Source organism: Homalodisca vitripennis, chromosome 2 (assembly GCF_021130785.1).
Source record: "Homalodisca vitripennis isolate AUS2020 chromosome 2, UT_GWSS_2.1, whole genome shotgun sequence".
In the NCBI taxonomy this organism is placed as follows: Eukaryota; Metazoa; Arthropoda; class Insecta; order Hemiptera; family Cicadellidae; genus Homalodisca; species Homalodisca vitripennis.
In genome coordinates, this window is record NC_060208.1 from 146,397,400 (window position 1) to 146,413,226 (window position 15,827).

Consider the following 15,827-nt stretch of genomic DNA (forward strand, 5'->3'; position numbering starts at 1 on the left):
ACAGAAACATGACGTTTCAATAACTGGTATGTACTCTCTTCTTCAGGTGTCAAATGTTAAACACAAGGATTAATGACATCATATCAATTAAAAAGTTGTACATCAAAACAAACATATACCTGACATTTATTATTATTTTTATGTATGACCTTTTTGTGATAAACTTTGACATTTTGATTGTGATGTGTATGAACTGTTTATATGCAAATCTTAGTGTTTTAGGATTTGGCAACTGAAGAAGAAAGCAGACTCTAGCTGATCTCAAAATAATTTGTTTCCGTTGTTGTAATTCATAACAATGCCAAATGTTTGTAATCCTATAATCCTTTCAAAAAATCCATTATCAATAATAATACCGATTTAATGACATCAATTTCCTTTATTTATATCAAACATTATAAGTTAATGGATCTGTTGAGTTCACAATTGAAGCATATAATGATGACATCATTCTATTACTCTATTATGACACTTTGTCTACTTATCTGTTGCTGTTGGTTGACAATCAAAGCATGTAGAGAAGGTGTCAATAATGTCGCTGCTCACTTATTATATAGTGACAACTTCTGGAAATAGTCAATAAATAAGTAACTTTGTACTTTGTAAAATCTGTTAATTAGAAGTACGCAAAGTTTTAATCAAATTCAAGTTTTGCGTCTATAGCCAAGCAAGCAAGTAAATAATATTTCCCATCCCAAAGTTGAAGACTTGGCCGAAGTTGGAGACATAGAAGACCAATGAAGAATGAATGGAGAGACAGAGACACTTTGAAGAAAGAGTTCAAAAAACTGACAATAATAGTTGACTGCTTTTACAGATTTAATTTTTATCTACTATGCATAAAAAGTTTGAATAATAATATCCTTGTACACTTATTTGATTTGACAAGTTCTTAATTGTAACAATAACAGTAATACATTCAAACAATTGAATTCAAACAAATCTTTATTTCGCCAAGGATATATACAGTTTTACAGATAAATATGTTTAAAATCAAGATATACCATGTGTAAGCATGCAAAGTTTGAATTCTCATTATTATTTCAAAATAGAAATCTGAAACTCATCCCAAAACTTAAAATGACAACATCACTACATCACTTAGTTTATTAAAAAACATATATTTGACTAACATAGGATTTTTTATTTTCATTCAATTTCCATCTAAAAATGTAAACAGTACTCTGTTGGTTGTTTGCTCTGTGATAAGTCAGTAGTCTTCAATTTATTTTCTTTGTTCTCCAATTTGTGAAACTTAATACATAAAAAATGTTTTGTAGTTTTTCAAAATCATTATACATATTATTTTCTAATAAAGTATTGCTTTTTAATAAAGATTTTTCGGATAGACCATCATCTCCCATTAACTAATTCAGTATTATACTTCATCCATAATTTAAACAATGAAGTTTTAGGATTTAGTTTTATTGTCAGAAAGCTCCAACTATCAGTAGATTATTACACTGATAATGTTCTTAATATTAGTTTCCTAATGCATTTCAGCATACCAACCTCCACCACAGGACTTAGAACACTCAGTAAATCCTGTGATTTTCCAAGCAAACTTCCGTTTGCGTTTGGGTCGAGGCTTGACTGCTTCATCACCAGCGTACGGGGGTATGTCTCTGGCTGGGGCTGAGTTACCATATGGAAACACAGGGTGGTTCAGCCTGCACAAATGTTGGGAATAATATATATTACAGTAATGGTACTATAGTGGAACCTTAGTATATTGAACCTCAAGGAAAAATGCAAAACTTCAACATATTGAGAATTTTGATGTGAGGTTCGATATATTAAGGCTATTTGGGACAGACTTTGATATATAGAGGTTTACAATTGTTGTTCTGCTATTTATTATATCAAGGATAAATTTATATAAAGAGGTCCATTACAACTACAATAATAATGTAGGCTTGATTATGAATACTGTGTCAGGAGATGTGTAGTATGAAATTATAACAAGTTTTGCACATACATTTAAATTTATTAAGTTTAATAAAACGTATATTATTATGATATAAACGGGAACTTGGAGTAATAACTGAAAAAGTTATATAACTTAAACTGTTTCCAATAAAAATTTTACATGAAATATTGTCACATTTGAAAATAAGAAATTGATATATAAGAAGAACTACATTTAAGAATGCTTTAGCCTTAGCAGTATTCAGTTTTTGAACAAATTAGTGTAACAAAGCTTCAGAGCATAATGTTGTTTATAAATGCCTACCAGTATAGTATAAAACTTATTGCTTAGGGTTTAATTATTTAATAAAGCTTATTGTAAGGAACAAATTAAGAATTTATCTTTCTATGTATCCTTATTATAAGGACAATTAATTAATACAAAAGTAATGTATTCTAAATTATGATTATTATTCACTGTATTTGTTATGTATTTAATACATTTTTAATACCAATAATAAAGAACAATACATGTTGGTTTTTACATTGAGTTGTATGTTAATTGTACATTGCACAGCATCTTAAATTTAATTTTAAAACTCAATCCTTCCATCTCTCTTTGTACACACACAGTTCTTAGATTTTTAGAATTTCTTACATTGTTATTTATAAAATTAAAAAAATATACAATTTAATTGAGAGTAACTATATTTAGTAGAAAAAAAGCACTACAGCTGTTGAGTCAAAATCATTAAATCAATCAAATTATCCTCTTTTTTAAGAATATGCAATATGTACAGAAGGGAGTCAACGTATAAATATATATTTAGTCATTATGGTATAGTCAATATTTAGTAGCTGTAATTGTGAAAAACTCATCCAGAGAATACAAGGCTTAACACCTCCACTGTGACATGAGTCATGTACCGACTTTAGGACAATGGAAGTAGTAGGGATGTGCGTCCGCTGCAGTCAATTTTTTGATCATTACAGTTTTACTTTGAAATCGTCCAATTCATTCAATATTTTATATAATATGTGATAAATGCTTAAAATGATTTATACCAGAATGGTAGAATGCTTTTTCTCATAACATCTAAATTATGATGTAATCCAGAGGAAACATGAGAATAATTGTTCCTAATATTATAACTAGCCTTCAAATTGCATGAAAAGTGCCGACATTTCAGAAATTCTGATAGACACTTCCAGGGTTAAATATCAATATGTAAATTGTTAGTTTTTATTTACAGTATAAGGTCTAATACAAAGCATACAAACTAAAAGAAAATGATAAATTTAAATCACAATCTTGTGCTAATTTCCATATGCTAAGAGTTCTGTAGATGAGTTGCTAATATTTTCCACATGTGAGTTCCAATTTAAATAATTGTGTCTACATGCAATCCTAGAGCGTTTAATTCAGTAACTTATTACCATATTCACTAATATAAATATTAGTTTTGACACATTATATATTGTATTGCCAGAAGAAAGTTTAATATATATTTAGTTTTATTTTGATTAAATAATATATTTTGCTGTCATTGATGTCAACAGATACCTAAATAGATGTATAGGAAAAGGTTGTGTTGATTCTTATTACATACTAAAACTTGTATATACAAGTTACCATAATGCGTGTTTATTGAGACTAATAATCGACTGTCCAAAATATTCAAAGTAAACAAACAGTCTTAAAAATAACAATTAATAACATGTGATAATTGCTAAGCACCGGACCATGTGGCAGTATTGCCACACTACCCCCTGGGCAGTGACTTTGGCTATATGTACAAAACATCCCTGAAACAAACTTTTCTTCTATAACGGGTTTTATGTTCTTAAACAAGAGGTAACGTAGATGTAGTTAAGGTGTAGTAGGGTTAGGTGGGGTAGCAGGAATAGATTCAGGTACTTCTTCAGAATGACAGCTGGTTTCACAAGATTGATAGACACTTTGGTAGGCTTGTTACAAATTTTTAGTTACAGTTTTGATCAAGAATTTCATTTGGTCCAGTATATGGTGGTTGTAATGCTTTTTAAAATTGGTATTCTTCTCAAAAAAGCATGACTGCAATTTTCTATTTATTTAAAGATAAAAACTGCAGGTTGGTGATTGATGCTGGAAAAGGTCCTAAACTTAAACAAAAAAACTGCCTGAATCATAAATATTGTGATTATTGAAATTCAAGGAGAAAAGTTCAACAGGTAGACATAAAGTTTCTTCATTAGGGAGTTATGGAGTAATGATTTTTTAATTCTTTTTGTGCAGGACAATAGGTATTACTATTACCAAAAGAACAGTGAGTCTATATGGGAAATTACTTGATTTACTACATGTTAGAGTTATATTCATTAAACATTGTAACAAAATACTGGGGGTTATCAGTTAGCAAATAATATGTCACTATTATAGTTAATTTTATTTTTTATCATAAATTTCATTATTCATATCATTCCATGTTGTTGCTATATTACTATATTTCGGTATTACGTACATTTTAGTAAATTAAGTAATTTGATCCTTATTTTTTAACAAATCAGATGATATCCAATTTTATTTATTTATTGTACTGTTTGCCTTCAACTTTGAGAAAACAGAAATCAAACTACTATAACAAGACATCAAATCAAACTTAAAAGTCAATATCAATGTTGTATACATTAAACCAGCTTTCAACTGATTTCATACTAAAACAATAATAGTTTATTACATTTAGAAACCGTTTTTATAACTAGCAAGAGATTTATAATCTTTGTCAATCAAACTCAAGGAAGTGTTCATCATGGTCCAATAAAATATTAATTAATACTTTAATTATATTTTGCTATGTTTGGAAGAACATTATTCAATACAGTTTAGTCTCTTCACTGACCCTCTAGTGGGGAAATACTGCAACTCAAAAGAAAACATTAGGTTTGGATCATGTTTAGCACTTTAATGTACAACAGAATGTAAATAAAAAAAATAAAATAAATATTAAAAATGAACACAAGAATAAGAAAAATTATGAGTCTGCAAAAGTAAATCATACTAAAAGTAAATAAACCTAAGATACTGTTAGTATGCCCATTTATTTAAACTACTAAATACAACTATGGTCTTTGAAATAACAAGTAAAAACATTTTTATGGTCTATCTTGTAAAATAAACTACAATATTTTTCATACCTTGTATTAACTCCGTTATCAACTGCTTTGTGATCTTCAGGTACATGGTTTGGTGCTGAAAGAAATTAAAACTGGAATTTAGTAAAGGAAAATAGTGTTTCACTCTCAAGTACAGTGCTCTGCTAAATTTTAATAGTTGTTAGGTTTTAAGTTTATACATAAAATAGAATAAATATATCCTATATTCGTGTTATACAAAATAATAAAGTTAAGCACTACATAAAGAGGATTTAAAGCAGTTCTTGTGAATATATTCAGCAAGCTATAATTAAATATAAGGTGTACTATATTATTTATGTTTAGTAGCTTTATATAAAAAATATTCAGCAAAGTTATCCGCTGTAATGGAGAACAATATTATTTAATGTGGAAAAAACGTTTTTATTTTGAATATTATGTGAGCAAACAAATAAATAATTACATGAAAATAATATAATTAAAAATACTTCTTAGTTATGACAAAACAAATAAAGATAACCCTAAAAATATAGATCCTTGAACACAGCAATAAAAAAATGGCCCCAATCTAACTTTTATAACAAGAAAATACTTAGTTTCGTAGTACAATCTTTGAAACACTGTGTTACAAGACATAATTTTGGATAGTTTGTGAGGGAAGCGGGGTTTGTACTCCAAAATTATTTCAATTTCCTTTAAGTTTATATAATTATATAAGCTCAATTATAATTGTCCAATAAGCAAAATAAGTCTTTATGTTTCCAGTCACTAGATGTAATAATGTTGTGGATAAAAACATGGTACTTCCAACCAAAAGTATTACTCAACTTCAGAACGAAATAAAAAAACTTGATACTAATGATTTTTTATACAAATAATTATCTATAGTATTTTATATACTTCTTTCATTTGACATTAAATCAGGTTGTTTAGAGTAATATTACAAATGTAAATTATTATGATAACAATAGGGATTAATAATTTAGTTATGCAATAAATGTCCACTGTTTTATAACTCAATTTGTGAAGTTCAGACTCCTGCAAAGCATAACTAGTCAATTTACATACTCTGGTACATTAATAAAGCAAACTAGTAAAGTGTAGGGGCTTTCCAGTAATTAGAGCAGTGATTGCAAACTGACTATACCGACTTATTATTGACGTGAAACTGAAATATTTAGTACATTTTAGTAATTACAAAATTTATTTGTACTTTACCAATATTACTTCTGTTAGCAGTATGATAATTACCGTGTGTTATACATCTATAATTTGATCCTGCTGTTGTACATAACTAATTAATCATTCTTAAAAAATACAATACACCTTATAAAGTATAATTGCTGAACCAACTAGATAAATGATTTTTTTTTAACTTATACTTTATGAACATTTCATTATAACTTAGAAGTGCAGACAATGGCAAGTCAATGAAATTATCAAGAATATTAGTACTGTTCATACTATTGGCTGAACAGTAGCAAGGGGCTGAAAATAATTTCATTTCTGTCTGTTTGAACAATATCTCCAGAACAAATTAATCTATAGATTTTAAATTTTGCATTAAGCTTGATTTATATATAGGTAACATCAAGTTCAATGATGGTGCAAATGGATTTTGCTGAGCAAATCCCAGTGGCTAAACACTGTGGTGGAATGAAGGGACTAGACTCCTCCCCCAATAGCTCTAAAAATAAATAAAATATTTGTGTAATAGTAATCCAACTTGTTAGGAATACAGCAGCTAAATGTTTTACTTTCAATTAGTCCTACATACTTTGTTAAAATTTAGATTTATTCAGATTTATTTCATACCGCAATACGTTCACTATAGCAAAGAATTCAACTATAAATTTGAAATTTTGTATATTTTCCTTAACTATCACTAATGCTTCGAGAAAAACTCATTTCCCGTCCATCTGTCTGCTTGTATACTTTTCTTCGCTGAAATCTCAAAAATGAATTGAGCTATTGACTTAAAATTGTCTATATAGGTTGTTACCTACAATGTTTTCTGTTTGATGATGGGCATGACTCTCTCTTAGGGATTTGGCTGAGTATTTACATAGTCTAAATACCTAATATAAATGGTCAGTTAACCTATTGAAATGCTCATGCTATATGAATCTGGTAGCATCTGAAATGTTTGATTACCTATATGATGAAAGTTACAAAACAGTTTTGGGATTTTCAATAAACACTGGAATTTGCTCTTGTCATCCTAAAGAAAAAAAAATTCTAATAAACATAACTTACAATTCCAAGCATATGACAAAGAAAGTATGAGACTTATAAAGGAGTTTCCAAAACCACATGACACATTTCTTAATGACAAACATACATTCACTGATAAGAAGAAAGCAAATGGTTGAAAACCCCAATACATTAAGGACTAAAAAAATACATAATAGCTTACCAAAAAACCAGAAAACCTTTCACCATGAAAATTATGCAAAGGAAGAGGCTACAAGAAAAGGCTTTGTGGCTACATGAATACTTTTTTGGAGTGACCATGAAGGACAACAAAGTTATTTTTAACCATTATTAATTTGATGATATCTGACCATGTAACATTTCTTAAGGAATTTAAATTGTTAACAAAGAATATTGGTTGTTGACTATTCTATTTAACAAATTAGAATCAAAATATATTTGGAAACAAGAATAACCTATCCATAGTTTTAGTTTGATAAACATCTTGGGCATCAGACACAAAATATTTAATATTGTTTGAGTTGTTATTACACAGCGGCACTATAATATGTTGAATCTTGATATACCTGAGAAAATGTCTATATGACATTATAAGATAAATCTTGTTCATAGCAAGGCAATGGAAAAATAATATATTTTTTACGCATGATTACATTTCATAAATATAGATTATACTACTCAAAACTGTTGGAAATACAGTAATGTAAAAAGAAAAAGTAAAGAAGATAGTATAAGAAAACCAATTGACTTATCCTCCATATTTTAAAATAAAAATACGTAAAAAGAAAATAAACTAAATTAAAATGGTAAAGTAAATAAAAATGATTATCCAATTAGAATGATTCAGCTAGTGACTTACATGCAGGATGCCTGAGGAGAGGTGGAGCAATGACTGACTCCTTGGCAGCGTGTTCAGCGCGTACCATGGGCAGTTGGTACTGGTACTTGATACCAGGGTTGGGCTGCTGGTATATCACCTAGAAATTATAGGTACAAGGGCTAGCCATCGTAATAAAACATTGTACATGTAGTAAATAATGAAAAGATAGTAGTTCAGACATTTACCATCGTTATACGTTAAAAAGTATATAACACAACGTTTAGTAATCAATCCTACTCATCTGCAAAACGGATAAAAAAATAATAAAGATAAAAATTGGAAAGTTTTCCAGAATTTTTTTGAGTTTGGGAAAATAATAATACTCATGAAACATAATCCCAATTTAACTGACACTAAATAGCTGTTGACACTTTCATCTGAAGTTTGGAAAAGAACTTGAAACATTTATTTACTGCCCTGAAAGTAACAACTCTTTTTATTTCAACCTTATCTGTAATTACTGTTGAGAACAGAGTTTATCCAGATAATAAAAAGAAAATTTAAACCAAAAGTAAGTGCTCCTATCCAACTAAAATGTCTGAAATAATATGTACCTGATATGTCTCTTTCGTTTCAAAAACATCATGGGGTGCCATCATATTATATCATAAGTGTTTTCACTAAGAAGCCTATGGACTTTGATTTTGAAATCTGTGTGTGAATTAGCAGCCAGCAGGTTATAGTTATATGTGACAAAAACAATTATATTCCAGCATGCTCACTTGGCAAGTGAGAGATCAGGGATTGAGTTACAATGTAGTGAGCCCTTTTTGTTTATCATTGAAATCATATATTTACTATGACTAAAACAATAAAACAAAGCTGGATAATAATTTACATTCTTATTTTGTGGCCATACAGTTGTCTCATTTTCAAGATATATTTAATATACATATAAACCCTTTTTAGTTTTTTATTGGTTATTTAGAACAACGTTTTACACTTTTTCTGCGTTTTCAATATAAAATTTGTCAGAAAAGTTAGAGAGCGTTTGGATGTTTATTTATTTAAATATTTGAAGTGAGACATTTTCTATTATTTTACATCCAAAAATATAACTAAAAGAGTTTGAGGTTCAATACTGTTCTTTTGGGGTAAAACTCAAGCTTTTACTATATTTGGCCACTATATTTGATGAAACAGTACAATAAAAATACTTATTGTGTACAGGGTACGTTACATTTTTTGGTTTAATGGCAAATGTCATTCAGACTGTAATGTTTAATACTGAGCGTTTGATTGTCTAGGACAGTCTGTAGTGTTACCATGAGATCCAGAGGTTCAATGAGAGGTCCGGGCGAGTGGATGGACTCTATGTGGTGGTCATCGTCACGGGTGTAGGAGAAGGGAGTGCCACTTGCCTCAAAGTCCCCAGACCAATTGATGGCCCAGTTGCCATTCAGGACAAAACTACCGTCAATCCTTCGCAGGGCTGCAAAGGATACAGTGAAAAGAGAAGGCATATTAAAACTTGAATATATTGCTGACTAGAACTTTTATACTTAAACGATAATAAAAAAATTCTATCAGCTTCTTTTTATTGTAATATAATACTTAATTTATAAATAAACACTCAAATAATTGAATTTGATTTTTGAACAAAAATAAAGAAGTACTAAACAGAACTGATTATATTGAAGATATGAAGGAATACAATGATTGGTTTGAATAAATATTTATTTTATGGTTAGTGATGTAAATCTTAACACAACAGCGATATATATTATTATATTGCTATTATGGAAAACAGTGATTTTATTTATTATTATCTAACACAAAATTATGAATTGTTTAAAAACTCACAAAAGTGCCATGCACAAGATTTGATCAAATGGATACAGATAAAAGTTTATATGATCCGGTTTTAAACATAACACTCAAATTTCCAACAATACAGTATGTTCCACTGTGATTCAGTTAAAGCTACAATCATTTTAGCTGGGTAATCATTGGTTGGTATGGAAACACAACTACTTTGCAATGAAAGCACTATACAGCTTACTAGTGCAATAAACTGACATTAGTAATGTATGTGATTATGCAGTCTAATGTCATAAACACATAGATATGTAGTTATTGCACTTATGTGAAACATATCAATAGCATATTTAAATACTGTATAGCTGAAGAACCACTGCCTCTTTTTAACTACTCTAATTCAGTTTATAAATATCAATAAGAAAAGGAGCAATTTGGACTGATTGGATTATTGATAATTTGCTTTGGAACCTTTACATAGGTTCTTGCTGGTGGCAAATGGTAAATAAGTTGAACCTGATTAAATGGTGTAACTTTTTTATACAAGGCATTGTAGACTGAGGCAGAAGGCTGAGCTGGGACACTGACTTGTCTAATCATGCTTTAAGACTCTTCAATCTGAACTTTGACAAATGACAAAATTACATGAATGTGGTCTATCAGAGAGTTAGGATCCCCACCAACTCCTTTGCATCCAAACTCACTCGTGTTACCATGTATGACCACCTTCGTGATTGTTTCTAAAATTAATGTAAGTGCCCTAAGTCCCAAAGAGCTTTAGTACTGAAATCGTTCTCAGTACTCAAATTGACAAAGAGCACATTCAGATGAGGTACATGTAGAGACAATCACACTCAAGCATGTCCTTAGAAGGAGTGGACTCTCAAAAAGTTATTTTTAAGACGAGAAAAACATCAGAGATCAGCAATCTACTACATATTGCCACTAGGTAAGATAAGACCGTTCCAGTGGTTGATGTAACGATTGTTGGGCAGGAATTATAGGATACATTCTCTCCTTCATTGTCCAATGACTTTAGAAGTCCAATTATATCTTATGGTCCTCCAACAATTACTAGGGTCTGTGGTAAATAATTAAATATAAATCTCTAACTGTATGTTGCAATTATCAGTCCCAAAACTGCATTTCGTGTCCTGATATGCTGCCCCAATACACAGCAGATGATGGAAGTAAAAAATATGCAACAGCAAGGTCTACAAACATACCTAGGGTTGGTGGCACCCGGGGCTAGCAGAGCATCCACTTCTACATACAGCTCCAATACAGAAATACAGTATTTATTAAAGAGTATGTGTTTATTGTGATTGTAATAAAAATAAGAGTAAACTGTGAATGTGTTATCATGGATCCTTGTTTGCCCGGTCACCTCCTTCTCACCTCACCTTCGAACGAGCTTGTATACAAAGACTTATGACCTTATCACGAAACCTCTTCATAGCACTTCTTTTGTGGCACTTAGGTCAAAAAGCTGAGGAAACCAAAAGGCTTAGTCCCCAAAGGACATTTTTTCGGAGTGAAAAGAATATTCAGAATGGTTATGATTTGGAGTAGAGTCTATCTCCTGTTGAAATCTTGTGTGAAAACCACTAGGAAGGGATAGCGACCATTATATCTCAGTCATATCACCTTGGAAGAATGGGAGACTAAGTCTGTTACCATCCTTTCCCAGTGAAATTGAGCAGGGTATGGTAGACCTTCATATTTAGGATTGCTTAAACCTTTAATTCTAAGGGAGCACTATTCACTCCAACAATAATTAAATCATCCACAGTAAATTAGACCTCTCAATCAACCCTTTTACTCAATATCTTAACATTTGTGGTTAGTGATGTGCAATCCTGGACATCCATTGGGTTGCACACACATGACTCATCAGGTTTTGCAGTATCAGTCTAATTTTAACTGTCAGGTATAAATCAGCCAGAACTAAACCATCATGGGATGTCTGTAACATATTATTTGAACTCTTGTCCCTCAGCATCTTCTTAAATGCATGAGAATGAGAATATCTTTATTTAAAATCTTCAAGATTATAAATAGTGTGAAGGAATAAAAAACATCAGGGAAATAAAGTTTTTTTAAGAAACTCCCTAGTGTTTAGAATGGTCGATCTAGAAGTCATTCATGTAGAGCTGTCTTCAGTTCCTCTCCTATTTTGGTCAGCAGGTAGGTGGTAGCAGGTTGTAGAGCTTTATTTCCATGTATGAAGATTTCAGCTCATATAACTTCAGAAAATGTGCTGGGAGGTTGTAGAGCGCAGCATTTCTGATATTATAGGGGTGTACATCAGTGTTCCTTTAAAGATTGTTCTAGCATAAATGATCAAGAGGTCATCCTTGTCAAACACTGAAGGAAAACCTTCATTTGACCTTTTAATTATGAAAAAATATGTATCTCTGAATATGTATATAACACTTCTCAACAAATCTTGATAAGCCTCACTTTAGAATGATTCCAAATTCCTTTCTATGGAAGTACATCAAAAAGATATATTGGACATCAGAAAGGCAGCATATTCCATTGATAGACTGTGAAAGGGAATGTTGGAGTGAGTTTGACAAGTAAATAATATAAGCAGGTTAGAGTTTGTGCTCTTACAAGCACAATTAGGTGTAGAAAACTATTCATTCACTTTAAGCTAGCCTACCAAGGTAGTTCCTACTCTGCTTGAGCTCTGTGATAGTGAGGTTGCAAGCAGACTGAGGCAGTTGAGTGATGAGGTTATACCCCATGGGCAGCTGAGGTCTTGTGAAGATTCCGGACACCAGTCGACACGTGGAGTTGCTGCCCTTGCAGACTGTGCAGGCATCCTCCCTCCTGATTGAGCCATTGCACCCAACACCCTGGAAAAAGGAAAATCATTATGCTAGAATATATCTTCACAAAACTCATAATGAAATTTACTAAAGAAACTAGGTAAATATTATTTAATATTCATTAGATTAGTCCTCTATAACCCTCGAACTGGAAATCAACATTATAATGTCGATCTAAATCTTTTTACAAGTGGCAATTGACATTATAATATTGATCTAAAATGCATGTTTTTACAGTTCATATATTACATAAATCAACACTACCACAACTATTTATGTACCATTTCAAACAGAAAGAATGACTGATTCAATGGTGAAATTTGTTTTGCTGTTTTAACAACAGTGATGTCACAATAACGTCATAAATCTTGCCAGAAAGATCCTCTTCTTTCAGCCATTTTGAAAATTATTGATATATCGTGGGTTTGGTTTATAATGTTGGTTTATGGTTTGTTATAGCTTTGTTTTAGGCTACATTATGCTATATTTTGGAAATATTTATTGCAACAATTATATTTTGTTTGTTACTTTAAATAAATAAACCTACCTTAAGTAACAAATTTAGCCTTTTGTACTATTTGTGGTTTTTACATCAAATATAATTTTTCTTCAAGATAACCTTGATACTAATATATATTTTCTAAAACTATATAAAATTAAGAATAAATTGGCTATCTCAGATTTCGATATTTATAATATTACACAGTTTACCAGGGACAGTCCCATCACGTAAAACAAGTGTAGTCATTTTTTATGGTTTATGTACAATGCTTCTTTGCCATAATTATCTGCAAATTTTCCTGATAAAATATATTACACGTATAGGTTTATAGTAAAAGTGTATTTCTTACAACATTTTTAAAGTATGTGTACAAATAAATCAAAAATAGCCTGCCATCTGAGGAAAAAATTAGTGCCAGTTCAAGGGTTAATTGTAAATTTTATCAAATCCAATACACTATGTAAAACATAATCTGAATATCATGATGTAATAGAAAAGGAATAGCTAATTTTTGTTTTCCTATTTTGTTTTATTTAGGAAACAGCAATCAGCTGAGTTTTTAATCATAAAAGGCACATACATCTCCTAAACAACTTTCCAATTTATTAAAAAAATTAATATTAGGCTATACTTTTATTGTCTCATAATGAACTTATAACAGGCAGGACCTTAAAAAATGCAGAAATGACCATAATCACATAAAATAATTAAAGTTGTGTAAAAAGTAACAGAATAACCATTTGATGAAATATTCGATAAACATTAGATTTTTATAAACAGTAAATTTTAATGCACATTTGTACACAAAATAAGATAATCTCATGTACATCCATTCTCTTCTCATATATTTCAATTTTTAATTATGAAACATCTAAGTTTTTTTATTTTTTCTTAAACAAAATGTATAATAAAAACAACTATTGCCTCTTTTCTTTCTCTTCTACCATTGATTGATCAATAGATACTTCACTTACGACATTGTTTCTTTATATTTTTGGGCTTTCATTAATTACCTCATCTTAAAAGTTTTTAAGCACTTTCCATTTGAAATACTTCCTAAATTTTTAGTTTTTCGTCAGTATAATATGATTACTTTCTGCTTTATTCATCAGTCAATTTCTTTTTACTTTCTATGACGCCAATTCTTTTTTCCTTATACTATTGTAGCTTGTGTATAAAATCAAAAGTCAATTCTAATGGGTAATGAGAAATAAAATGGTTTGTTATTGTAATATTTCAGAACAATAATTGTGGATATTGTAAAAGCAATCGAAATTCTTTTTGACATTGGATCTCTGTTATGAAGTTCTATTATAAAAGCCTCTTTTCTCATCAGAATTGCCATAGGATAGTCATGATGTAGATATCATAATTTCGTCCATATTGGAATGAATACTTGCAATGTTTTCCAGATGTTAGTTATATTTATGAATATTAACCAATATGTGTTCATAGTTTTACTATTGATGTTGGTTCTTCTTTCACCACTGAAATGCTTTCCATTCATCATACAATGTTTATATTTGCAATAAAAACATTGCTCTATTTCTTTTCATCACATTGAGCAGCTTTCAGAGAAGTTCTTTTATCAGGATGTAGATAAGACAATAGAAATTCTTTAATAATGGTGTTCATAATGATGTTTTCTTATTATGTACTTAAGGTGACCAGATTTGTAAGAATCCATCTGAAGGTGAGGTCTAGTGTTATGGAATACCACCCATGTAGGAGAATGTGAATGAATAATGTTTTATGCTGCTTAACACTTACTTATTTTATATTTGAATAAAAATTGACTATAATTTATGAATTATTCCTTAAGTTTTTCTTAATTTAACATAATAACAAAAAACTTAGTAATTTCATCTGAGTCATACTAGTGAAATTTTCTGCAGTTTTTTCAATAGGCCAATCAAATATCAGCAACAGTTTTTGATTATTTAATATATGTATATTACAATTTGAAAACAACACAACTTTAATTTCCAATTTCAAGTATATTTTTAGTCAGATGAATCGTCACACTTTTCTGAAGAATTATACTCTCAAAAAGAATGTTGCAGCAAGACCAAAGACCACTAGTTGTCTTCATAGTTTTGATATTCAGTATAACCTGCTTTCTGCATGAAGTGGCTGGGCTTTTAGTTGTGAAGTTATTAATGAAAGTAAATGTGTTTTTTTTTTTTTTGTATTTTGTCCATGGAAAGCAATACTAACATTAGCAATGTACCTACCTAGAAATTTATAAAACAATTTCATGTTAAAAAATGATTTTTTTATAAACTTGTTGAAATCTTTAAGCAAATTTCATTATACTTTGTGTCATGGACATAAATAATTTAAAAGAAATTTTTTTCGTTAATGATTGTACACATTAGACATTAGACATAACTCTTTATTGACATGATCTTAGAGCAGTAATGGTGTTAATTATTATAGTTTTTGGTTTTGATAAAATTAATAAACTATTAGTTAAGGTCATGAAACTTAGAATTCTTTTTCCGTGAATAAGGGTCTCTCCTGTAGCTATTCAGTCAATGCTTTCCTAAAGAGGTTTGGATGCTGTTACTTCAAGTTTTTCAGCAGCTTGTTGAAG

At 30.0% G+C, this 15,827-nt stretch overlaps 1 protein-coding gene across 1 annotated transcript in view; it reads right to left on the minus strand.

Annotated features, from left to right (window-relative positions):
- The window catches only part of LOC124354856 (thrombospondin type-1 domain-containing protein 4-like), a 167,417-nt gene that overhangs the window by 23,617 nt on the left and 127,973 nt on the right, over positions 1-15,827 (minus strand). Inside the window, exons 3-7 of the mRNA XM_046805615.1 lie at positions 12,561-12,756; positions 9,400-9,566; positions 8,114-8,231; positions 5,083-5,137; positions 1,513-1,670 (exon numbers count right to left, since the gene is read on the minus strand). Coding sequence (XP_046661571.1) covers positions 1,513-1,670; positions 5,083-5,137; positions 8,114-8,231; positions 9,400-9,566; positions 12,561-12,756 — 694 coding nt within the window. The remainder of the gene's footprint in view (positions 1-1,512; positions 1,671-5,082; positions 5,138-8,113; positions 8,232-9,399; positions 9,567-12,560; positions 12,757-15,827) is intronic.